The sequence below is a fragment of the Lynx canadensis genome, chromosome A1 (assembly GCF_007474595.2).
Source record: "Lynx canadensis isolate LIC74 chromosome A1, mLynCan4.pri.v2, whole genome shotgun sequence".
Lineage (NCBI taxonomy): Eukaryota > Metazoa > Chordata > Mammalia > Carnivora > Felidae > Lynx > Lynx canadensis.
The window spans coordinates 233,077,376-233,104,158 of NC_044303.2; the positions used below are offsets into that span (position 1 = coordinate 233,077,376).

Here is a 26,783-nt window from a genome sequence, read left to right on the forward strand (position 1 = left end):
CCAAGAGTTTTCTCAGAGGAATTGTCGCTTGAAATTATTTTAGAAATTATATATTCAGATTATCGTTTATATCTTGAGCTCCAGTGGCACAGGGGTGGACCCGCATGTTTTTAAAAGAATGTATAAAGTAAAAATAACAATTAATGTCAGTCGATTTTTTTCAGTGGAAGTGAAAGTCTGATGAGGATAACATATCTAGAGAAAGCATGTGTGATTAGAGAAATATATTCCACATGCAGTAGAATATTCACATGGGAGTTTGGATTCTGGATTTAACAGACATTTTAACAAATATTTGAGGATTTAATAAATCCTTAAAAATGTTTTAATAAATCCTTAAAATTGCCTACAATTTGTTCTTTAATAGTAGGGACTAACTACTAAGGGAGATATTTAAATTACAAACATGCTGAGTACAGGCATTTCAAAGGAAAAGTACAATATTAAACAAAAAAGAAAATTCCTCTAGCTGTCAGTGGCAATTAACTTTATAAGCCACTTTTATACAAGCTGTTTCTTTTCTTTTAATCTTATATTTCATATGCCTATCATATTATATATGTAATAACATAAATACAGTTATGTGCAATTTGCACTCTTTGTTTCTACTCTCTATATCTTTGTCAAATTGTAAGAAAATAGCCAAGAATCTGAATTTAAAGTACACTTCCTTCAGGATTAAAAAAAAAATTGTTATGTTTATTTATTTATTTTGAGGGAGAGAGAGTGTGTGTGTGTGCAAGCAGGAGAGAGGCAGAGAGAGAGGGAGAAAGAGAGAGAATCCCAAGTGGGCTCTATGCACTGTCAGTGCAGAACTCGACATGGGACTCGATGTCATGAACCGTGAGATCATGACCTGAACCAAAATCAAGAGTCACTTAACCGACCGAGCCACCCAGATGTTCCTGGCTTCCTTCATTTTTAATAAAGTTTGTTTTAAAGCTTTGGATATTACAGGGTTCTTTATCAATACGAATGCTATCAAGAGAATTACTGATTTTCGTTATTAATAGATTTTAAAAGTAAGCATGATAGGTAGTTTTAGATGATATTTTGTTCAAATGTGCACTTGTTGTAGATTATAAATTATATAGTATAAGTCAAAGAAGTATGAAACCTAGAGGTTCAGGAATTCATCTCTAATTGCTTTTCAATAAAATAAACTTATTTTTCATTAGTTTAACGTCTTCCTAACTAAAACTTATTAGTTTCTAATACAGCCATTTTAAATTATTTATAGCACACTTTAAGCTTCACTCTCAAAAAAAAAGAAAAACAAACCTTGACCCTGAAATCAGATACCAAGGAGAAGGTCTCCCAGGGACCCAGATTTCCCGGGCCCCAGCCCATCCAGTTGGGTCCTATGGCTCCCGTTCCCTTTCCCTTCCCGGCCGCAACCCAGCAGTCCACGGTGGGGGTGAGGGGGGGCGGACACGGGAAGTTAGTTGGAGGTGGGTGCACGCAGGGATGGACTGCGCCAGTTCGACCCCGTGACCCCGCTGCTGCTTCCTCTCCCCAGGAACGGAGGCTGGACCCCCTGGACCTCGTGGTCTCCCTGCAGCACCACCTGTGGGATCGGCTTCCAGGTGCGCCAGCGATCCTGCAGCAACCCCACCCCCCGGCACGGGGGCCGGGTGTGCGTGGGACAGAACCGCGAGGAGAGGTAGGCACCGCTCTGCCCCCACACCGCCATCCTCACGCTGCCTGCCATTCCAGTGTGGCCCAACTCCCCGCGGCTTTAGTCGGGGACGTAGCTCAGCTTGTATGTGGCATCCCTTCCTGTTGAGCCCGATCGTCCTGTTCCTTTCCCGACGTCGTTGACTTTTGATCAAAGCCCCGTGTCGACCGCCTCACTACCACCCTGGTGCCTGCACAGTTGCCTGGCCGAGCAGTCCCCAAGGGAGCGGAGGTGTGGGGACAGCGGGCACCTCGGTGCTGGTCTCCCTGGGGACTCAGAAAGAGAGTCCGCTGGGGAAAATCCGTTCTTGTTAAAATCCAACTAGACCCAGTCTCCAAACCCGCCGTTCCAGGTAGGACCTAAGACGGCCCCAGGTCCGGATGGCAGTGGTCAGATGCAGTAGGGTTTTGCATCAGAACTAAGTCAAGAAGCCAGGCCAGAGCGGGGTGAGGACGTCTTCAGGATCTGGGTACATTTATAACCGCATGCCCCTCTACCAACCGATCCTCTCAGGGAGGCGGCTCTATAGCCCAGAGCGGCATCCTTTTCCAGGGTGGACTCTAAGCCTTCAGCTCCTCGGGGAGCTTTTCATAGCAACAGACATTTGGCTTTGGCTTCATATAATCTACACTTGTGATGGTTGGCTCTTTCTTGCATATTTAATGTACGTTCTAGTTCATGATTGTTGGGGAAAATCCAAGCAGGTGGATTTCACGTCAGTCGGGATTCCTATTCTGCCACACTAACAGAAGGGTGTGGCACTGACCCCTGTGAAACAAAATGGCTTGCGATACCTTTTAATGAAAATGCAGTGAGGACTGTATCTGGCGATATGGGTTTGCTGTGAGCCTTTTATAAAAATACTGCATGCAGTTATTTGCTATGCAATCAATATTTATGTAGACAAATCAACAGGTTTACTTGTACAGATAGTTCCCTGCGAGGCGTTTATTACCACCTCAAAACAACCGGGGAGAATCGTTCCTTTCTTTCGTCACTGTGTGCCGAAATCACCAATTAAGTTTTCATCCCTTTTGACCCAGAGGAAAAGGAAAGATGATTTTCACAAAGCGAGGTTGGTTGTTTCTGAAGTAGTCCCGAGATAGTCTTATGCAAACCTACCTTTTCCCATCCAGCACCAGTTGATAAGCGGGAGGACCGATTATGGGTGCGTTGTCTCCCTGCTATCTCTAACCTCTCAAGATTTAAAACTGGTTGGGAGTTTTAAAATGCCATACACCGTCACATAATACAGCCCTTCCAGGCAATGTCACCTTTATCAGTGTGAAGCTGCCCCCCAGTCGTAGCACCCCTGCAAATCTTATTCCCGTTGGCACCTTTCCTAGGCTGAACGCACAGGAAGGAAGCTGCCATTTAACTCTGTGGCTAACATGTATGCGTGTTCTGTATGCGTTTTGCGATTGTTGGTAAAGCTATGTTTTCAGGGAAGACTGTGTTTGGGGGACTGCCGCTTAAAATGTTCCCTTTTTACGGAAAAAAAATAACCTGCTCATTTGGGCAAAAGACATATTTGGTTCATGGAAGATTATTTGAATTTGCCTAGTCAGTGTGTGGATGGTGAGAACAGGGACTCTGTAAAATTGAAGCCTCCCTATTGAACAGCCTTTCTTAGGGGCTAATCAAGCCATCAAGAGGCTAATGAAATCTAGAAAAACGAGTACATACGATGTCTGTTTCTTGGTTTTCACCAGTAAATAGCTCTGAGATTTTTTTGGTTGTTGTCTTAGGTGGGAGGCCTCTCCACCTGTGAGAACACCATCCCTTACACACATTTGAGAACTAAACTCAAAACTTGGGGAGACTCTGGTCTCCATGGAAGACACGTGACTAGGCATGTACCAGGTTATACCGTTGCACCCTTCTGCTCTCAACACCGTCGACCCTAAAGAACCCCTGAGTGGCCTCGAGTGAATATATTGATTCCCCCAGAAAAGTCCCTAAGTTAAGGCCAGGATTAGAGTTAATGACTTCATTGGATCAGAATGTCTAGGATGTGGATGGAAGCTTTATGGCAACATAAATCTCAGAAATATTCACATCATTTTTTCTGAAGTACTGGGTAAAGAAAATAATCGACCTTATCTTTTACATGTACCTTGGAAGGTGTGGACACTGTTTCTCTTTTCTAAAATTTACTGGAAAATGGTGTTCTTGAGTACCAAGAACCAAGTGGAAAGCACCAAGAAGGATGAAGCAGTGGACCTCTACGTAAATACTATCAAAATGCAGGTGTCTTTTTCTGTATTAGTTTCCTCTTCCTGGGTAACCATAGTTCCAAAAACCGAGCGTGGCTTAAAACAACACACATTTATTCTTTCACAGTCTTACTGGGTCAGGAGTTTCAGTATAACTTACCTGGGTTCTCTGCTTAGCCAGAGCTGTGGTCTCATCTGGGCCCCGACTGGGGAAAGAGCTACTTGTACGCTCATGGGCTTGGTTGTCAGCATTTAGCCCTGTGTGGACTGTCAAATGGAGACCCTGTTCCTTGCCAAACGAGTTTTCCCAACACAGCCGCTGTCTTCCTCAAATCCAGCAAGGAAGAAAGTCTCCTGGCAGGATGAACAGGATGGTCTTACACAGCGCGATTGCAAAGTGACATGCCATCATCTTGCCATATTCCGTTGGTTAGAAGTAAGTCACAGACCTTGTCTATACTCAAGAGGGGACATTACACGGGGCATGAATACCAGGAGGCAAGGATCATTGGGGTCACCTTGGAGTATCTGCCACAGTCACTTATATGCCCCTCAGTCATCCGTGGCCCTTCCATATGCAAAATGTATTTCACCAATTCCCAAGGTCCCTCAAAGTTTTATACCATTAAGTCATCTCCGAATATTCCAGAACCTTATCGTTTAAGTCAGCCTCAAATATGCATGAGGCGCCCTGGCAGTTGTTCCTCTAAACTCAGAGACGAGATATCTGCGCCACCAGCCCACCCAATGTGTGATGGGGGGACAAGGGAAAGGTAGCAGCTATAGACATTCCTGTTCAAAAGGGAGGGAGAATGAAAGTGCAGAAGCATCACTGCTCCATAGAAATTCTGAAATCTAGCCAAACAAGTGTTGGGAGTTGCTCGATTAAGTTTCAAGGCCTGTGCATAATTCTGCACGGTTCTTGGCTTTGCCTTCTGGGCTCTCGTTGCTGCTTCCTGAATCATCTTTTCGTTTTCGTGAAGGTTAGCATGTGCTTGCGGCTGGGGAGTTTTATCAACCTGTTTCCTGCCAGTAGAATTCTGGATTCCAGTATTCATTTCATTTGGACTTTTCTCTGTACGTTTCAGCGCAAGCTGGTATTTCTGCGGAAATATCCCTTATGGGTCTTCTGAGGATTTCTTTGAGGTTTACTCTCGTAAACAAATCTACACCCACAGATCGTTTTGAGATAGCCCTTCTCCAGCTGGGGATCCTCCTAATGGCTGAGGGACCACACCCTGGGGCCTGCTTATGATCGAGACCATCTGTGAGGCACACCCTTGCTCCTGACCGCCTCAGAGCATCCCCCGTGTAACTGAAACCACTCTGATCCTTTGGCCTTTCTGAGGTTTTAGCAGAAGGTTGTACCATCACACGTTCGGATTTTCCCTCTCTGCCAACCATTCCTGACAGTGCTCAGAAGCTATTTCTTAATTTTAGCATTGGTTGTCATCGGGAGAGACTCAGAATTTCCAAAGTTATTCTGCCCTGGCCCTTCTTGTTTGTTATTCCTTCCCTCGTTTTTTTTTTTTTTTCATTCCTCATACATTTTGCCATAAGCAACAAGAAGAAACCAGGCAGCGCCTCCAACGCTTTGCCTGGAAATTTCTTTGGCTGTCTAACTCACTTCACGCTGACGTGTTCCGCTTTCCATAGAAACCGCAGCGACAGCCTGGGTAGCTTTCTGCCTTGCCTAACAAGGTCCTCCCTCCCCCCGGTTTGCAACCACGGGCTCCTATTTTCTTTCCAACTTTGGTTGTGGTGAAATATAGTTAACATGAAATTTGCCATTTAGCCCTTTTTAAAGTGTTCGATTCAGTGGCATTAATTGCATTTACTGTAACGTGTGACTAAAACACTATTTCCAAAACTTTTTCGTCATCCTAATACTGGAACCTTTAAGCAGTGACTCCCCCTTTTCCCCTCCTCTCAGCCCCCGGTAACCTCTAATCTATGTTCTTTCGCTATGAATTTGCCTCTTTGAGATATTTCATGTAAGTAGAATCATCTCCTGTTTGCACCCTTGTGTCTGGCTGATTTCACTTAGCATCATGTTTTCAAGGTTCAGGCATGCTGGACCGTGTGTCAGACCTTCATTCCCCTCGGCAAGCTGAGTAACACTCGATCATATGGCTGTATCCTAATGTGTTTATCTCTTTACCCATCAATTACCAGGTGGGTTATTTCCACCTTTTGGCTACTGTGAATAAAGCTGCAGTGAACGCTGGCGTGTGGGTATCTGTTCAAATCTCTGTTTCAGTTCTTTTGTGTATAACCTGGAAGTGGAGTTTTGGGGTCATATGGTACTTCTGTCTAGTTTTTTAAGGAGCTTTTTACCATAGTGGCTTCACCACGTACATCCCCACCAGCAGAGTGTGAGGGTTCCAGGTTCTCCACATCATCAGCAGCACTTGTTACTTTCTTTTTTCTTTCTTTCTCTTTCGTGATGGCCATCCTGGTAGGTATGAAGTAATTATTACCTCCTTGTGCTTTTGATTTGCATTTCCCTAAGGACTACGACGTTGACCATCTTCTCCTGTGCTTATTGGCCATTTGTCTACTCTTTTGGAAATGTCTCTTCAAGTTCTTTGTCCATTTGCTAATTGGATTGGTTTTGTTGCTGCGTTTTAGTTCTTTGTCCTGTTTTCCTTCTTTTTTTTTTTTAAATTTTTTAAACATTTATTTATTTTTGAGACAGAGAGAGACAGAGCATGAACAGGGGAGGGTCAGAGAGAGAGGGAGACACAGAATCTGAAACAGGCTCCAGGCTCTGAGCTGTCAGCACAGAGCCTGACGCGGGGCTCGAACTCACGGACCGCGAGATCGTGACCTGAGCCAAAGTCGGACACTTAACCGACTGAGCCACCCAGGCGCCCCTGTCCTGTTTTCCTTCTAAAGCCTCACTGGTAGCATCCTCAAAGTCTCTCTACCATGCGCTTCAAAATTCTCCTTGCTTCTACCCATTCCCTGGTCCCAAAGCCACGTTCATATTTTTCAGGTGTTTTCAACAGTAGCATTGCATGTCTGGGTATGAACATATGCTTAGGGGTCATTACGTAACAGTGTTAGCACTCACTCAGCGCCCGAAGCACTCTGTGTTTATTGTCTCACAGTTTCTGGGTTTGTAGCCTGGACAACACTTACATGGGTCCTTCGCTTCAGGATCTCACGAGGCTGCAATGTGCTGTGGACCGTGGCTGTGGTCTCATCTGAGGCTTGACTGGAGAAGATGTGCTTCCCAAATCCCAGGGTTGTTGGCAGCATTCAGTTCCTTGGATGCTGTCAGCCGAGGCCATGAGCCAGAAGCTCCCTGAATCCCTCGCCATCTAAGCCATTCAGGCCCAACCGCTTAATTCCTCAAAGCAGGGTGGGGGAGTTTTCTTGAAAACAGGGACATTGCAGGCTTATGTTGCTCAATCATGGAAGTCATATCCTGTCATTTTTGCCATATTCTGTTGGTTAGGAGCAAGTCACAGATCCCCCCACCCCCAACGTACATGCACAGGTGCGCACACACACACACACACACACACACACACACACACAAACACTGAGTGGGAGTGGATCACACAAGCTGTGATTTCCAGGAGGTGAGACCATGGGGACCACAGTAGACTCTGCCCACTGCATTATCAAAATTAAGAATCCCAGGAACCAATGGGAGCTTATTATATGGTTTTTATTATTATTTTTTACCATAAGATTTTTATTTATCACATTTGTCTTCATCTCCATGGGTGTGTTTGCTTAATCCTGTGATGAGCCAAAGTACTGCTCCTGTGAAAGTCATTCGCCTCCCCTAATGGGTTCTCTTGGGTCTCTCCTGGAGTAAAAGTTAATAGTATAGGGGGGGGGGACCCAGTGTATGTGCAGTTTCTCTTGTGCCAAGAGATTTGATTATTCCAGTATGGCCCAGCAAAGGGACGGTCACTTAGAGCAAAGTGGGGAGAACATGGTTGTGACAGGGTTCTGACTGGTTCAGGCTGTGAGAGGTTGCAGTGAGAAACTACTACAGACCAAACCAGAACAGAATGCACTTGTACCATGAAAAGATATGACAAGAAACAATAGTGTTGAGAATCTAGTCTATGTGGGGCTATGAAAGGCAATTCTTTTCACAGAGACTTAGGTCTGTGGAAAAATTGATGATTTATAGAGAAATATTGCCGGGTTATTAATTTAGTTTTAAATGCAAAATGAGAATGAGCAGTCATGGGAAAAATTAAAGTCTTAATTTTTAATGCATCATGAAATGCATCTGTGACTTTCAATGCTTTATGATACTAGAGATCCAGGGAGCCAGTAAAACCTCAAAAATGTTCAGCTGTTATTTGGCAAAAGCTAGCTGTGTGTAGGGAACTAGAGAAATTAGGAACCACGGGCTGGTCCGTTGTGAGATATTTTATCCATAAATTAATACAATTTTTTGAACAAGCAGAGTCATCAAAGCAACTAACTTCTGATCCCCGTTGCTGTTTGTGAGCAGGAAAGACACTGGAAACCCAGTGGGTGGTTTAAGAAGAGTCACTTCTGTCCGGAGCACATCTTAGTTGGGGTCAGAGGGACCCTACTTCTTTGATGTCGCAGAGAATCCAGTGCTTGGGGCTTGTAAGGGCTTTGCCTCTGAGCAGACTCCCTTCGGGTGGATCTGTGAGTGAAAACCCAGACAAAAAGGGACAGAGCTGAATAGCTTAGCAATCTCTATTTCCCTTCTGACCTCCCTTGCAGTGGGTGACCGGTCACCTATCCCGGTATAGCTATTTTCTCAGGACTGCCGTAACAAGAGAGAAAAAAGGAAGGCTCCTGGTAGACCACTTTAAAATGCGGCCAAATACATCATGTGTTGACACCGGTCAGAAGTTCTATGCTACGTGGAGTTTTCTGGCTTTCCTGCGGTACATCTTCAGCTCTGCTAAAATGCTGAGTGTTATCAGAGGTGGCCCGCTCTAGGCAAATATGAGAAAGTATTTGTGCACGCTGATGGATTTCGCCATGGGGAGATGGTAACTCCCTTGCTGTTCTTCTTATGAAAAGTCAAGTTTTTATAAGCATATTTAGCAAGTTTTCCCTTTGCTCTCCCTATCTGTTTATTGCTTGTTTTGTGTTTGAAAGCAAAAAGGAAGGTAAGGAGCCCAGGTAGTCCATACCTTTTAAAGACCGGTGAATTGGCTTGGAAATGGGAGGTGGAATTCTTCGTCTCAATCTGTGCACAGTGAGAGAAGGTACTCGTGGCTGTTTTGAATCCAGGGCTGAGGGTTCTGAGTTTTTTTTTCTTCCAGACGTGTTCTTGAATGGCTCCCCACTCTTGGAATATTCCAGGTACCAACACTTATGTTAATGATCACTGAGTAGCCGTGATGCTTTACTTACTGCAAGGCTGTGTGTTTGTTTGCACATGCCTCCTGAGGCCAGATTCTTCTCATCTGTTGTATCTTTTAATCTGTTGCGCCCTCAATTTTGTTTTGGTGCTCCTACCTAGAGGTCCCACTCTCTTACTTAGAAGATTCCTTTCCTTTCTCCCCTACACATAAGAGGGTCCATGACTTCGGAAGAGGGAAACCTAACGAAAATTGAGAAGATGAGAAAGAGTGAGGACTGTTTAGTTCCACTGACTACTCTTCTATGTGAAGAGTTTCTCTTTAGAGAAGCTAAAGCATGTACCTCATTGGTTCTTGCCTCCAGAGGCTTCTCCTGCCACGACTTACCAGCTCTCTCTGGCCGGAAGTAAGCATTCCTCCATGTTCCCACAAATGAGAGGTTGACACGTGACTGTGCCGTTTGTCTGTTTCTCTCTGTGCTCACACAGCTGCCACACCTTCACCCCACTATATCAAGCCCAAGCGTGCCCCGTCCCTTTCTCTTTCCACCACCATCTTGTTTGTCCGGCTTGGAACATGTCTCCCTTGCGCTGTTGCAACCCAGACTCTCCTGGTTGGCATTTGCTCCCACTGCTCTTCCTGCTGGTGGGCTCCTTGGAGATGAGACCCCACACTTACGCATGGAAAGCTCCTTAAATCTCAGGGAGCTCCAGGCCACCAATGGGATGAGACACCGACCCCTGGAGACCAGTCTTCACCCTCTAACTCTGACGGTGCTGTTTTGTCTCTCAAGCTCTGTGGAACTTTTTTGATTCCTTGTAAGTAAATGTTCAAGTTCTTCCTCCCCACCCATGAAGGTAGGTGCTGCTACGTCCTGTCACCTTCTTCTGTTGTCTTCTCCCCAGTGACCTTTCTACTTAACTCTTCCCATTTCTATATTCCGTTCTTTCCCAGGATGTCAGCCATTGCTCACTTTGCCTCATCCTGTGGACTCCCGTCCGCTTGGCCTGGCTTTTACCTTTCGTCTGTACCTGCTTCTGAAGCCTTTACGTTCTCCATAGAGTTCTCCTGGTTTTGGTGGGAAACCAGTTGAATATCGTCAGCATCTGCTGTCAGGAAACTACACTCCCCAAATGACTCTTCCTGGTTTCTGGAAACCAGCTACAACTTGTCTTTATTTCCTACTCACGAAGACCGTATTTTCTGTTGTGGCCTTGTGTCCGTTTCCCTGTATTCATCTGAGGTTGTAAACACCTGTCATGTGGAAACGCTCTTTGTAATGCCCTCTGCGTGGTGTCCTGCAGGATTAAGCATTTATTCATAACGATGGCATCACAGGTGACTGACTTAGCCTCGCAGGTGGGAGTCTGTGCCTTGTGTCTGAATCCAGATGGGGTGGGGAGAGGGAGGTCAGAAGAGGACGTGCACACTACTGTCCTCTAGAAGCTAAATTTCTGCTCCGTAGATGGAGTACTGAATGGAAATAGTCTTTTAAATTGCCAGATATGTGTGTGTCACAAGTTTGACCATGTTTAAAGCAATCCCTTCCACCCTGGAGGCCGTAACCTGTAGAATGCCAGGCCGTTACCTTCTTGTTTTTCATTTGTTCATTTCTTTCCCTCGCTTTGCTTCATTTCACTTGTAGAATTGAGGATTTAGGAGAAATCTGACTCATCTAAGGCTAAAGAAGGCCATGTACAATTGGCTGATAACTGACCATATGAATGTGTATGTGAAGTAGGGAATATATAAACAGGATTTGTAAATAATAATTCAATTATCCTGGGATAACTGGTGGTTTTTTAAAGTAAGGTCGTCTGACATCATTTTGAGAGTCTACAAATAAATTTAAAAGTACAATGACCTAAGGCATGGAGGGCATGAAGCTTCATACTAAAATCAGGCTTTAACTTTTCTTTTACTTATATTAATAGGATTAGGAACCTTATTTGATTCCAGAATGAGAACTGAATTCCAAACACAGTGTTGCTGACTCTGTATCCATAGCCTACTTTATCTTTCCGTATTTGTGCGTAGAAGATAAATGCCCTACCTAGATATTTTCTATGTGTTCTCATTTTTTGGGTGTCTATTTGAAGGGTTTTGTTTTGTTTGTTTTTCCTTTAATTGGCTGCACAGGAAGATCCATCCTGCATTGTGAGTTTAGCATCTTCTTCATTGTCTCCCGTGCATCCCATCGTCTGTGTGCACACAGCATGGCCAGCCCACATCTGCCCCCTTTATCGTGCGACCACTCCGCGCACGGAAACCCCCCCACGCGGAGCATGCCCATGTGTCCGACACCCCGGTGCAGGGACGGACAACGGAGAGACCCGTGGCTTCAGGTTGCACTGAACGGTTTCCTTCTCCTCTTGGTTTCCCCCCCACAGATACTGCAATGAGCATTTGCTGTGCCCCCCACACATGTTCTGGACAGGCTGGGGTCCTTGGGAACGGTGCACAGCCCAGTGCGGGGGCGGCATTCAAGCTCGCCGCAGGACCTGCGAGAACGGACCTGACTGCGCGGGCTGCAATGTGGTGAGTACGGTCCCCTCATTCCCAGCCCCTGACGCAGCACTGGGAGTCCAGAGCCAGCACCCGCTAGGTGCTCTGCACACACTCGAAGCGCTGCAAACATTAGGTGTTCTGCAAACCACATGCTCTGTAAACCTCATGTCTAGGCACTGGATGGCTTGCACACATTACGTGTTCCACAGGTGTAGCATGCTCTCACATACCAGATAGTCTGCAAACAGTCGATTTTCAACAGACACTAGAAGTTCTGCAAACAGGAAACGCTCTGCGAACACGACGTGCCCAGGCACTAGATACTGTGCACGTACTAGGTGCTGTGAATGGTGTTAAGTTTCTCTGGTTGATGTTTGGAGGAAATACTGGAAAGTCATAGCAGTTGGGAGGCTTCTTGAATTAAAGCTTCACTTATGGGATGAACTGCCCTGGGGTGTTTTCAGTTCTGATTTCTGAGTTATTGCAAAAGCTTCAGTCTGCTTGACTCTGCCCACGATATTTCGTTGGGGAAAATGGCATAAGGTCTCCACACCGACGTATAGGATGCAGGATCAACCTGAGGCACTCTGAGGGCTGGGAAACTTTGTGCAGCTGTTGTCAGAGCACAATGGTGCCGATTCAGAGGGAATACAAGGCAACCTATGGTTTTGATTTTCTTCGGCCTTAGCAGGTCATATTTCCTTTAGCACTCTACATTCTCTAATAAAATTCCACTCGCACGGGCACCTTTCCAAAGACCCATCGTTGCTTTTCTTGTGCCATGTGTAAGAACGACTGAGTGCTCAGGGCTGCTGGTTTTCCACCTCATTCGCCCTCCCCCGGTGCTGGCACCACGGAGGGCACGTGGTGGGTGGGGATGTTCTGGGGGAGAAGTTCGGCCCCAGAAGGTCCTGTTTGGCTGATCTTTCCAGTCGTTCTTTGCATTGCTTTCCTAACCTTGGTTCGTGAGGCTGAGGGACGTTATTTTGTGCTGCGGTACAACTTGTTTTGTGCCATGCAAAATCCACACCCTGCAGATAGCCTTGGAAAATTCAGGGAGAGGAAGAGGGTATGAGCATCTTCTCAGATATGCCCAACCCAGGGAGATTTCCGTTACTGGGATTTGCAGTTAGACGCCGACCCCTTCACACTGGCAAATATTGCAGGAACTTTGATAGGAGCGGTTACTGATTAGAGAAGCACTTCTTTCCAGGTTGGCCTGAACTAAATATTGGCCAGGAAGAATCTTAGTGCCAGTTTAAAAGGATGCATTTATTGATATTTCAAACGCTGGAGCTTAAAAAATTATGTGTTAAAATGTCAAAGGAAAATCTGTGGACACTCCCTCGTTTTAGGAAAACAATTTAAATGAGGTAGCTTTATTCTTTGCTGAAATACATCATTTCCTGTTTCTGCTGCCTCAGTTTCTGAGGCCGGGATCTCCACTCACAAATCAGGGTTTATCTTATCAGCTGGGAAACCACAGGGAGGGATGGCCTGGAGTCCATCTTGGCTCTTTACATTCCAAACCTTTTCAATATAATGAGCTCAGTAAACATTTCAATTCATTATCATATTGCAAATTGACTTCAGTAATCACATTTATAAAGAGCTTAAGCGGGGTGCCTGGGTGGCTCAGTCGGTTGAGCATCTGACTCATGGCTCAGGCCATGATCTCACGGTTCGTGGGTTCGAGCCCCGCATCGGGCTCTGTGCTGACAGCCCGGATCCTGGAGCCTGCTTGGGATTCTGTGTCTCCCTCTCTCTCTGCCCCTCCCCCGTTCATGCTCTGTCTCTCTCTGTCCCAAAAATAAATAAACGTTAAAAAAAAAATTAAAAAAATAAATAAATAAAAACATTAAAAAAATGTTTTAAAGAGTCAGACACTTAATCCCTACAATGTTATTATCTTATACTAATTATATCTGGCATGGCTATCTTTTATGTCTAACCTGTTTGGATACTATCTAGGAACCATAATGGTAATTATTATATCAAGTCTTACAAATTTTAACTTACCGGTTAACTTCAAGTGAATTATTGACAGGAAGCTATAATTAAACACACTGGAGTTATTATTTAGGCATGTTATGGTAGACTGAAATCTTGTAAAATGCTCGCAGGAACCCTGGATGGTGGTGCAGAGAAAGGAGAAACAGTGATATTTATTGCATACCCGCTGACAGCCAGATGCTTTCTGTTTGTCTCTGGTTCTTTTACGATAGCCCTGCCGATGTGACTTTACTATGGTCATGTTTGTGGGTGAGGGACATGAGACTACATAGGTAGGGGACCTGCCCGAGGGTACTGAGCCTGTCTACAGAGAGGCGGGGACCCCAGGATAAATTGTCACCTTTATGGTGGCTTCTCCCATCCCACCCGTGAGAAGTAGGCTGAGGGGTGACAGTGTCTGGGCAGTTATACCACCAGGATTTAAGCCTACATCACGTCAGTGCCCTGACAATTCAGAGTTGTAATTATTTAATTGAAAATAGTTAGCCAGACCACTTTAGACTACCCATTTTGGGGTTAATTATCTTTGGCCTATTTTCATTTCATTTTTCGCCTTTTTTTGGATAATAACTAGGAACTGTAATAATCGTTAGATCGAGTCCTCATAAATCCTAATTTCAGGGGCGCCTGCGTGGGTCAGTTGGTGAAGCGTCCGACTTCAGCTCAGGTCATGATCTCACGGTTCATGGGTTCGAGCCCCGCGTCGGTCTCTGTGCCGACAGCTCCGAGCCTGGAGCCTGCTTCGGATTCTGTGTCTCCCTCTCTCTCTGCCCCTCCCCACTTCAGCTCTCTCTAAAATAAATACGTAAATATTTAAAAACGAATGCTAACTTCATCGTGTCAAAGTACTGAAATGACGGTATGAGCGAGCATAGCGGAGTTGTTATTTAGGTATGTTGTGATCAGCTGACGTCCTGTGTTACACAATAAAATAAGGAACTCTGGTTGAACGCCTACTGCGTGCCATAAACGACACTAAGAGCGATGAAAATGTATTGTGTGTATTCTCCCTGTATTCCTGCGGGGCAGTTTTCGTTATTACCTCACTTGGAGGTGGGTGACTCAACTTGAGAAAGATGAGTGAACTTGGCCAGTAGCGCGTGGCTGGTGGGTTCCTGTAGCAGCATTTGAGAACGGGCCCGCTGACACACACAGAACGACAGGACTCCGTGTGCCTGATTTCTTTGTCGGATGTTAGACGATAAATGATAGGACCTTGTTTTTCTTTTATTTTATTTAGTACAAAGCCTATCTTCAAAGAAAGAGGACCTTTTGTCCTTACGTGTCTGTTGTATCCGTCTCTGTTGATCAGCCGTGATCACGTTCTCTCACCCAACCGTGAGAGCATCCGTGAGAGATTCCGATGACCATGGCCGTTACCTGAAGCTAAACATCTAACGCATGTCTTAATTCTATGCTGGGGCCGAAGATTACAACACACGGAAGGAAGAAAGACATGCGACGTTATGTCCTATGAATAGAATTGCTTCTCAAGTTAATGTAACTCAAAATTTCCTCAAAGGTTTTAGCAGAGGTGTGAAAGATTAGAGCTGAAGACGGGGTCAGGTGCAACAAAGATAATTCAAAGACGGGAGCAGACTTAGCGCCTGCCAGCACTGTATTTATTACCGAAATATCATAGAAAGCGTAAAACAATGGACCAAAAGCTGTGATTTATGCTCTCCGCAGGGAGCAGAGGAGAGCATGTATTTCCTAGATACAAAAGAGCCAGCCGAAGGAGGACCCTGAAGGTCAAGAAGAGAGGCATGAAGATCAATACACCCTGTCAAAGGGATTCTGTGAAGGTTAATCAAAGTTGATAGAACATATTGGAAATGTTTGTGCCAAATAATGGCACTTGGGATAAATTAAGGAGCAGGTGAAACCTGGCAATTGGAAGTTTAAATAGGTTGCGATCTAGGAAAATAACGGCAGTAATACCTCAGTTTTGTGTGGCACACAGGAGTTAGGAAACTGTTTTGAAAACTGTCATCTCACACTTTGGTGATTTTCCAAATGAGAACATGGGGCCCCGATAAAACGATTTACGTACCGGAAGCCCTGCCTTTGGCCAAGCAAAGACCCCAGTCCAGGTCGTCTCAGTACTAAGGTGCTGGAAAGGTCCGGTTGCTGTGGCCTCCTCAGAAAACCCTGGGTCAAGAACTGTGAGATTAATTGGCAGAAGCTTATCTCACCCCTCCACCCAGAAAACGAGGTAGATTGAAACAGACTTATTGGAAAGACTCCTCTCCTTTCCTCCTAAATTAATAAAATCCCCTCTAGTGCCCTGTTTATTTTTTAGTACTAGAACATCTTCACGAGAATCAGCACCTCCTTGCAAGGGCACCTGCTTCCGTTCGAATGGACAGCTCGCATGTCCTCTCTGCCTACAACCGACAAGAAATGTGAAGCAGGGGAAACTAACTTGTGAACAGGCATGAGTAGTTTTAAGTTTCTTCTTGCTGGTTGGTGCTTGTTAGTGTCCTTTGGGCTCGTGTTTAGTGTGTCCCCATTTCTGAACGGTGGTTATGCGGATTCTGCCGTGGAAGACAGGCACGTTTTTATGAGGAGGTGCATGAGAGGTTTTCCCCTCATTCCGTCATTTTTCCTTGGTTTTGGCCCCTGTGTGCTGTGTACTCCCCGTGTGGACGAGTCTGCAGGTGTTCAGACGTTGCCAGTTTACAGTGTTATGTGTGTTAAGGGGTTCCTTCACTTTGGGCCAAGATCCATTCCCGCACGTTTATTTGCTGACGCTGACTGTATCCTACAACCTCGCGCCTGGGCTCCCTGCATGGGCTGCTTATCGAGGAGTCTGGAATCTTTGCTTCCTTCCCCAAGCCCGTTGGCCCGTCTAAGGGATACCATGAGTTTTAGCTAGTTATATCAACCGGTTTTATATACAACTATATACAACTCGTACACATACACCTAGTTTTGCCCATTGTTTATGAACATGCCATTTTATAATTCTAAAAAAAAAAACAATTTTCTTATATAAAATTTAATCGATAAAATTAAGTAAAATAGTTGATTTCAGCTCAATGGAAAGCATATAGAACTTTCATAAAGAAAAACGGTATTTCCTATCCTTGTCATCCTCGTCATGACCGTGATCATTTCTACAGGCCAGGCATTGTTTGAACAACTTCTTAGGGATTTTATTATTTACTCCTGCCAGTGAACCAGAGATGTGGCATGATTGTTAGAATAACCATTTTATAGGTATGGAGATATGACAGACACCAAGGGACCTGATGGCCCAGCTCCTACGAGGGGCGGCCAGATTCCCGTCCAGGCTTTCGTATCAATGACCCGCATGTGTCCCAGCGGCATTCTGTAACCTTATCTGATATTTGAAAAATAATCTGGAAGGGTAAAGTTTAAAAGCAGTTTTTCTGATGTTACCATAAACACCCATGTGCTTATAGAAATCTGTTTTGCCCGACTGAATTTGATAAAGTGAATCATTCACGCTAAAGCTCAAAGAAGCCCTCCTCTATCATTTACTGAAAACAACAGATGACCCTTGGTGGCTTCTTGAGAGTGCATATAGTCCAGAGGGACTAGATTCTCAGGGGAGGACTAGATATCCAGATGCTTGGGGGAGGTGCACACTCCAATACCTATCCTCCAAAACCACTGTATACAGTTGTGCAGGTTGTATACTGCATAATTTTAAGGGGGTGTTAAAGATCATCTAAAAATGTGAGTAGTGCCCCTGTAGAAGGACAGTGCAAAGCCTGGGTGCCAAATGTGGGACTGCAGGGCACCCCGAGCCCTGACCTGAGTGCATGAAAACGACAAAGTTCTTCAAAGCCTCTGAAATACGTAGGGTGACTGCCACCCATCACTTTGATTTGTGTTCCGCACCATGGAGGTGGGAGCTGAGGGGGGCAAGCCTGAGCTCTGTTTAAAATAGAGCTCGATCACATAGTTTATGCTGGAGATGAGTCTACGGCAACATGTGAGATGAAGGGGAGGGGGGCTTAGAGGGAAGAAGAGGAAAGCCGTACGAGGGTTTGTTTTCAAGGTCGCTGCTGAGAAGAGTGGGGCGGAGTCCCTCCAGGATGGCTGAGAAGACTGCACAATGGCTCTCAGAAGCGGCAGGGCTCCTGAGCTCCCCTCGGCAGAGAGATGATCCGGGCTGCACACCCCCAAGCCCGGTAGTCCCCGGAGACCTCCGAGAAGACCTTAATGGGGAAAGAAAGTCACGGGAAGTGAGGCCGCGCCCTCGGTGGATGCCGCCACCATGCCTGCAGCTGGGATCATGGAGTGGGGGCTACAATGTGGGCCCCAAAAGTACCCGCTACGGCTGACTTTGTGAAACCAAATCCTGAGCATACCAGGCTAGCGGGCACGGGAATTTGGATGTGGCTGCCCACTAATTGGGGTACAGCCCTGCCTTCCAGGGTCCTGTGGACTCTGGAACTTTCCAGACCTCAGATGGCTGTGGATGCTACTGATGGGGCAGATTCCACTTTGTTTCCCAGCAGGTGTTTTTTATCTAGCTCAGTGGTTCCCATCATGTGGACCAGTTCTTCCCTTGGGGAAAGCTGGTAGGGGGTCCTGGGAAAGGTCCCTGTATTCCGTCAATACAAGATGCAGGAAGGGAGGCTCCTTTCCTCCTCTGGAGACTCGTGTGGGAGGAGGTGGAAGGTTTCTCCCCAGTTGCTGGCAGCCAGAGGGGGGTCACCAGGTCGGAGCAGAGGGACTGCAGTAGCGTGGCAGAGAGGCAGAGCTGGGGGCACCAGTGTGCCCGTCTGCCTTGCCCCCCGCCCCCCGCCACCCCCTTGCTGGGGACTGTCTGATATGTGAGATCCAAGTGCCCCATGACTTTAGCTGGTTTGAGTCAATATCATCTTAACTGGTGTGCCTGCTCCCGCCTCTCTTCCTCTTCCTCCTGGGAAGCCCCTCAAATCCCAGATCCTCAAGGATGGAGAGGGAGGGAGGCTTCCTGCTTCTTATCCTGTTCTTAAGACCACTTCACAATATTAACAGGCATGCTCAGAGTGCCCGGGTGGCTCAGTCAGTTCAGTGTCCGACTTCAGCTCAGGTCATGATCTCATGGTTCGTGAGTTCAAGCCCCACATCGGGCTCTGTGCTGACAGATCAGAACCTGGAACCTGCTTTTGATTCTGTGTCTCCCTCTCTCTGCCTCTCCCCCACTCGTGCTCTCCCTCTTTCTCTCTCTCTCTCTCTCTCTCAAAAATCTAAAATGTTCATGTGATCCACAAAGGCTCAACAAAGGACCTTGACCTTCTTCATGAAGGTCACAGCATGAAATCTTGTATTGCACTGTGCTCCTAAAATGCATTCACTTGTATTTCCAAACATCCTTCCCCAGAGAAATGATTGATCTCCCTAGCTGAAATTTGATATTACACCTTCATTAGCATGGGAATGCAAAAATTGCTTTCTTTTGTTATGAGATAGCTCCGTGAAAGGCTTGCAAATATGAAAGATTGTCAGAGCAAAAATGCCATATTTTGTTCCAAGAGAGTTGAGCATTTTGACGAAGTTAGTATCAGTACACAAAATCAGGTGGTTTGGCGGGTGGACACAGAAGTGTAAGTTTTCTGAAATTTAGCGCTGAAAGTTCAGTGATCGAGTTTAAGAATGGTGCATGATGCAGATGGGGAGAAAAGAAAAATGATGGATTATAGGAATTAATCCATCAAGTCTGTTTCTAGGACGTATAAATTATCATCTACAACCCCTGGAAATGGCAATTGGTATGGAGAGCTGGAGTATTTTACAAAAATGTTTTATTTATAGTGTTGGGAGAGTCTGTTGCACAGATTTCTTTGACTTCCCAAAAAAATCGGGTTTGTCTCCGCCTATAATAATTCAGATGCAGTGATTGCAAAGTTAATTGGAAGGAGAAGCTTTAGGAATAGAGATTTTCTGCTGTAGAAGGGATTTAGATAAAGGAGACACACACATACATATTTTTTTTTCTTTACAGTTTGCCAGTGAATTCCGTGATAAAGATTTTCCAATGCCTGACATTAAGATACTTAGTTTACATATGGAAACAACGTCCTGGTCCCAGTCCTAAGAATTTCCATTAAATGGCCATGGGTCCAAAGGTCTTTTGTAGGTCTGTGTGTATACGCTCTCCATCCAGAACAAACAGACATTAAAAGGCGTAGCAATTCTCAGCTATAGGAAACCCAGGTCTCCGTTGTAAATGATGCCAGATTTGTAACTGCTACCAAACGAGTAATTAAATGTGACTGTAGAGACGCCTGGGTCGCTCAGTGGGTTAAATGTCTGACTTCAGCTCAGGTCACGATCTCTCAGTTCATGGGTCGGAACCCCGCGTCGGGCTCTGTGCTGACAGCTCAGAGCCTGGAGCCTGCTTCGGATTCTGTGTCTCCCTCTGCCTCTGGCCCTCCCCCACTCGAGCTCTGTCTGTCTGTCTGTCTCTCTCTCTCTGTCTCTCGCTCTCAAAAATAAATAAGCATTAAAAAAAATTTTAGATGTGACTATATAACATAAAGTCTTAATAGAAGTTCCTCTAAAACAGCGAGCTGTTTGATGCATCCTTTCCAAATGCATCTCCAGTCTTTGACTATAGCCCTGCTGATGCTTTCGGGCTAATCATGGGTTATCCAGAGAGAAAGCTTCCGGGGTCGATGAGTCAGCGTGGTGTCCTTCCGTGCGGTCAATTTCTGTAGCTCACCTTGTCTGCGTCTACTTGCATTAAGCGTTTGTCCTGCAATTGAAGAGAATGTTCTCTTGGAATATGAGCAAGCATTGCTTGTTCGTGGTTTTTAAAAAGCAACTAACTGCATTGTCCAGCCAAGTTGGCCTCTAAACGATGTGCTCTGATGCTGTCCCTCTGATTGGGAGCTGAGGGCTTGCTGGCCAGTGTGGGCAGGGGGGTGCAGATTTGGTAGCACTGGGGATGGACTCTTGCATTTATTTGCATCTTTGGATACTTCCGTCTGCCTCCACTTTGGAAAGTTTGTATTTCAGTGCAGACCTTACTGCACAGGCCGGGGCTGTGTTTCCGGGGCTGTGTTTCTGGGGCTGTATGAGTAGAACATTCTGTCCACCCCACCATCCCAATCTGAGCCTGTGGGTCTACTCAGCTGACTTACGGAAGAACTGGAGAGAAGCAGCGATCCGGCCCATTGCAGGTTCCACTTTACAGGTGGAACATACTGCCTCAGCTGACTCATTTCTAAAAGGCTCTAAAATCAAGTTCATGAACAAGCTAACAAAAACCTGGGGAGAAATTCCTTTGCTCAGAGGCTTTCGCCATTTACTTAATTGATTGTGTCTCTTGCCGTGCGTTCTTCTTTGGGCTTACTCAGGTTGGCAAGACCCACATACGTCACGGTCTTAATAGATGTTTTCTCCAACTCACACTGATGTAACTAGAATGTAAGCAGCTTGAGTTTTTTACCCATTTTCTTTTGTTGTTTTTTTTTTCCAGTTTATTCATTTATTTTGAGGGGGCGGGGGAGATTGAGGGAGAGAATCCCAAGCAGACTCCACGCTGTCAGCACAGAGCCTAACACGGGGCCCCGACTCAGAAACTGTGAGATCATGGCCTGAGCTGGAATCAAGAGTCAGATGCTTAACTGACTGAGCCACCCAGACGCCCCTACCCATTTTCATTCCACCGGGATTTAATGAATATTAAACTTCTACCCAGTGATGGCTTCTGGGGATAGCAGGGTGAATAAGGGAATCACCGTCCCTGGTCAAAGCTTAGGAATAAGGCTTCACTTGTAAAGCTTAACCCCAAATGGTCTCCGTACCAGTTTGCTCGTTGCCTTATTCTTGTTTGTGGACGCAGTTGTTCACAGTGTATTTTGATTCCCGTTTCCCCTAGCAGGGAGGGGGTGTGTTGCAGGAGTAGTCAGAGGCCCAGAAATGCAGCCAGAGAATTTTAAACTGAGTTTTGATCACACTGGCCTTGTCGTTTGGTCTGGCTCACAGCAGGGAGCCCTTCCTTTCGGAGAAGTAACGTGCGTGTTTAATTATATCAACAATATGTTTTAATTTGTGTTTTGCCTCAGATTTGCATTTCCCACTTTTGTATCACTGGTATCTGAGCGCCCTCAATGGAATTATTAAATGTATAATTTTGGCTGTTAAAACAATTCACATACATAATAATTTTCAAAGCGACTTGTATTTAAGTAAGTGAGGGAAGGAAGCAACAGGCATTGGAACATGAAAAAATGGTTTGAAAGCATTGACTTTTTCACAGACGCCATGGGATCCTTCCTCCCCAAGTGTTGTCCCTTTGGCCATCCTAAAATGTTGAAGGACTAGATCCCACGTCAGAACCCTTGTATGTGACTACAAGGAAGACTGTCAGGGGCTCCTGTGAACATTTAAATTTTTTCTTGAACAATTTTAAATAGAAATACCAGGACATGTGTGGGAGCCTTCAGAAGTTGTCAGGAAAGGGACGCCTGGGTGACTCAGTCAGCTGAGCGTCTGCCTCTTGATGCTGGCTCAGGTTATGATGCCAGGGTCGTGGGATCGAGCCCCAGGTGAGGGATTCTCTCTCCGGCCCTCTGCCTCCCTCCCCCACTTGTGCACTCTCTTGCTCTAAAATAAAATTTAAAAAAAAGTTTTTAAGTTGTTCGGGGGGGGGGGGGAAGCTTAAATGTTTTGCTCTGATAGAACTGGCTTGTACCGTGTCGCATTCTTGCATTATTTTCTAAGCCGTGCTGCGTGAGAAAGTAACATCCCACACACTGCCATTTGGCGTCGTGCTTCTGTCATGATGTGAAACATTTCCCACATCTGTTCCCACTCTATCCTGGTCCCGGGAAATTGGCCCCGTTTGAGACTATTCGGAAGTAGTCTTCGAAGGAACTCCAGGGTCATGGTATGGGAGGACGAAATGGCAATGGCGGAGAGAAGGAAGCTGGGGGATCTACCTTATGAAATTATCCAAGCTCTGCGTCTGTGAAACCATAGCCTCTCAAAAGAGGAAGAGACAAAAATAGCAGGGCAAGCAGATGGGATCCAGACATCAAGAGGAACCCTCTGATGTTTGCCAGGCAGTTTCCGTTATGAGGCTTCTTTAATTGATTTCTCTCTCTTATCTCGAAACTGCTCATGGCTTTTAGTGATAAGGCCTTGCCATCTGTGCCTGTTCCATGAGTCTCCTTTGATAATTAATTTCTCTAATGCTTGGTGTAATCTGCTGTGATGTTGTTAATTTCTAAATAGTTTTATACGTGGCAGAAAAGAAAACTCTCAGCGACTTCAGTCACCGATTCGTGTCCGCCATCCTATCCTTTGTAGAACTTTCGGAGCTTTTCATCTGTAGATCGGACTGGCAAAAAAGATTACCTACCGTTTGTGAAGAAGCGTGTTAGGTACTAGGGAAGATACGCAGATATGTGCAAGAAAATTCCTAACCTCCAAGAGCTGACTTCCTAGCCCAGGAAGAAGAATATAAATCCCATGGCTGGAACACAAGGACCAAGTCAGACATGGCAATGGAACAATGACGAAGAACCAAAGGGTCAAGAGGAGGCAAGAGGATGATTCAAGGGCCCCACAAGGGGTGGCCAGAATCTGGCCAGGTTGACATGGAGTGGGAGCTTAGCTTGGAGATGGACTGATTTTGTGGGTTGGTATTTCCACAGCACAACTCCATCAGTGATCTCAGACATTTCAGCTACATCACGTTTCCAATTATGTTTCCTTGCAGTGAAAAAGAAAGTCATGTTGGTTTTACCATCTGAAAGATAGAAGCTGTCTAATTGTAATGCATGCATAATGTTACGGATGCAAATATGTGAGGGCACGTTCATGTGGTCCTTATCCTGAAGTACATTCTTGTCCCACAGCCATTGATTCAACCTTAGTAGATGCTTGTTCCTCAACCTAAAAGTTTAAATTTAAGGTCAGCATTGCCCCAAAATGTGTTATATAAACTTGGGTTTAGTCGTATTTCGAAGAGGAAAGTCCCATCCCACTAATATGAGATGAACTAATTTGTTTTTGAACTAACTAATACCAAAAAAGAGGATATTTTAAGACTTTAAAGTCAGGCACGATATGTGTTTTATTCATGATTGTATCCTCAGTATCTAGCAGAGTGTAGGATAAGGGGGAAGATAAAGCTAGTTATTAAATTCGTGTATTAATTTTTTTTAAGGTGGTGGCAACTTGGGGAAATATTGTCAACGTCTTTTCAAATGAAGTAATTATTCTTGTGGATCTGATCGCCCTTGTCTGCTCTGTGGTTTCCCCTCGGTCATTTACAGCAGAACATATTTTGTGGCTGGTCTTCGCTTTCATAGAGATTCTTCACAGCTCAGTGGGACTGCCTTTATTTCACATTAAATTTTTCCTCCCATGATGTTTGCTTATGAACATTTTACTTCTTGTTCTTATTCTTAAATTATTTCAAATTCTTTCTAATTAGCTTTACAAGGCTGCTCTAAATGAGTCAAGTTGAGAACTGAAAACCAGTTTGCCTGCAGTAATAGTGTATGAAGTTCATTAAAATTGGTTTTGATATTAGATTATACTTGGCAGTGACCTTCCAAGACCTTATCAGATCCCCACAGGCAAGACGTGAGTACATATAACTAATGCAGAGCAACTAATTAGAAAAGAAAATCTGAATTTCCTAAAGTGGCACAGATTCCAATATTTGAGCTCCCTTCTGTAAATAGGAATTCGATGTAGTAGTGACCCTAGGTCCTTTCCAGACCATCAACCTTCCCACTAATCAGATGTTGTCTGATTTCCCTCGGTGCACTTCATCCCCACCAACCCAAGTCTGGTCCAGCTCTGTCCCCTTAACAAACAAGTCTCGTGTGACTGTGGGTTTGAGCCAGCACTTGGGATGTGGGCTGGGTGAAGTGTGAATCTGGGTACGTTGCTGTCCTGGAACCCAAGAGCTCTCAGCCTGGGAGGAGAAAGAGGCTAGCAACCAAATGGCATTAACTTCAGGTAGAAAGTGCCAGAGATGAATCCAAGCTACAGGTGTCCAGAGAATGGAAGGAACCATTAAGTCTTCTGTATACGGGATGGCTTTCTCTGGGAAAAGCCTCACATCACTGTTTTAGCAGAAGTCATTTGAGTGTTCCTAAGACTTAGGAAGACCGGGGTTCAAGGGGACTTTGAGCACAAATAGGGTCCCCAGCGGTTTCCTCCACAAGAGAATCTCGCTCTGCATTGGCTGAGCATCTGTCGTTTTCGGGGGAAGGGGGGCGCTGGGGGGTGATAGGAGGGCGGCTTGCCTCTGGTCCAGAGGACTAGGAGAGTGCCCCCCACCATGTCCACTGAGGAGCCCTCAGTGTTCACACTACAGGATAGAGATTTGCCTGTGGACCCAACACCTTTGCCACTTGAATCTCATGGAAACAGATGACTCATTTCGCCTGCCATCCAGTAAGCTGCCAGTGGAAATATTTCTGGCCCATGGGGCTCGATCTTATATTTTCTAAACCACAATTTCTTTTTTTTTCAATATATGAAATTTATTCTCAAATTGGTTTCCATACAACACCCAGTGCTCATCCCAAAAGGTGCCCTCCTCATTACCCATCCCACCCTCCTCCCACCCCCCATCAATCTTCAGTTTGTTCTCAGTTTTTAACAGTCTCTCATGCTTTGGCTCTCTTCCCCTCTAACCTCTTTTTTTCTTCCTTCCCCTCCCCCATGGGTTTCTGTCAAGTTTCTCAGGATCCACATAAGAGTGAAAACATATGGTATCTGTCTTTCTCTGTATGGCTTATTTCACTTGGCATCACACTCTCCATTTCCACCCACGTTGCTACAAAGGGCCATATTTCATTCTTTCTCATTGCCACGTAGTACTCCATTGTGTATATAAACCACAATTTCTCTATCCATTCATCAGTTGATGGACATTTAGGCTCTTTCCATAATTTGGCTATTGTTGAGAGTGCTGCTATAAACATTGGGGTACAGGTGCCCCCATGCATCAGTACTCCTGTATCCCTTGGGTCAATTCCTAGCAGTGCTATTGCTGGGTCATAGGGTAAGTCTATTTTTAATTTTCTGAGGAACCTCCACACTGTTTTCCGGAGTGGCTGCACCAATTTGCATTCCCACCAACAGTGCAAGAGGGTTCCCGTTTCTCCACATCCTCTCCAGCATCTATAGTCTCCTGATTTGTTCATTTTGGCCACTCTGACTGGCGTGAGGTGATATCTGAGTGTGGTCTAAACCACAGTTTCTGAGGATGTTCCGGAGATGTTGATTCCATGTGTGTGCCTTCGTGAAGGAGTTTGGCAGGCTTTTACTTGGGTGCACATATTTTATATTATCTTCTCAGGCTTCTGGGCTCCCACTGTCTTGCCACCCTGGGCACTCATAGAGCACATTGTTCTTAGATGTGCCCCATAAGCCACTGCATAATGAGAGGAGCCTGGTCAAGTGAAACCTATTTCATCTTGATACAAATTGTTGATTTTTTAAAATTCTGCCGTTTTACTTGTACCTATTCCCTGAGTCTTTGCAAAAAAAAAAAAAAAAAGGTAACTAATGGAAGTTGTAACTTTTTTCCCAGCAGACATTTCTGCTTGTTCCTTAGCAAAATACGTAACCCCCCTGTTTGTTGCTTTTATGCTGACATTTGCATAGGGAGGTCCCACCAAGTACAGCTGCGAGTTTACTGTAAATGTACTACATTTGCCTCATTTGTTTGCAAGGAATCTGAATTAATCTCCAGCATAAGTACTCACGTTAAAAAAGACAAGCTTTCCGCATAAATATTTATAGCAAGACCTAGTGTTACAAAAGAAAGTTTTATAATCCTGGCACTTTGCTGGCATTTTATTTGCATTTCAGGGGAGGAGAGATATTTGCTTGACGTGTGTGTGTGTGTGTGTGTGTGTGTGTGTGTGTGTGTGTATATATATATATGAAATGTATTGTCACATTGAGCACCCAGTGCTCATCCTAACAGGTGGCTGGGCATGGCTTTTAATTGTAAGTCATGTCCTGTAAGGATCTCAGGACGAAATCACTGGCGAGCCTGCAGGTAAAGAAGAGCAGACTGCAGACTGATGCTTGTTGACTGGGGTCTGT

General features: G+C 45.2%; 1 protein-coding gene across 1 annotated transcript in view; it reads left to right on the plus strand.

Moving 5' to 3' along the window:
• SEMA5A (semaphorin 5A) overlaps nt 1-26,783 on the plus strand; it is a 477,201-nt gene that overhangs the window by 404,910 nt on the left and 45,508 nt on the right. Inside the window, exons 15-16 of the mRNA XM_030332665.1 lie at nt 1,520-1,663; nt 11,603-11,750. Coding sequence (XP_030188525.1) covers nt 1,520-1,663; nt 11,603-11,750 — 292 coding nt within the window. The remainder of the gene's footprint in view (nt 1-1,519; nt 1,664-11,602; nt 11,751-26,783) is intronic.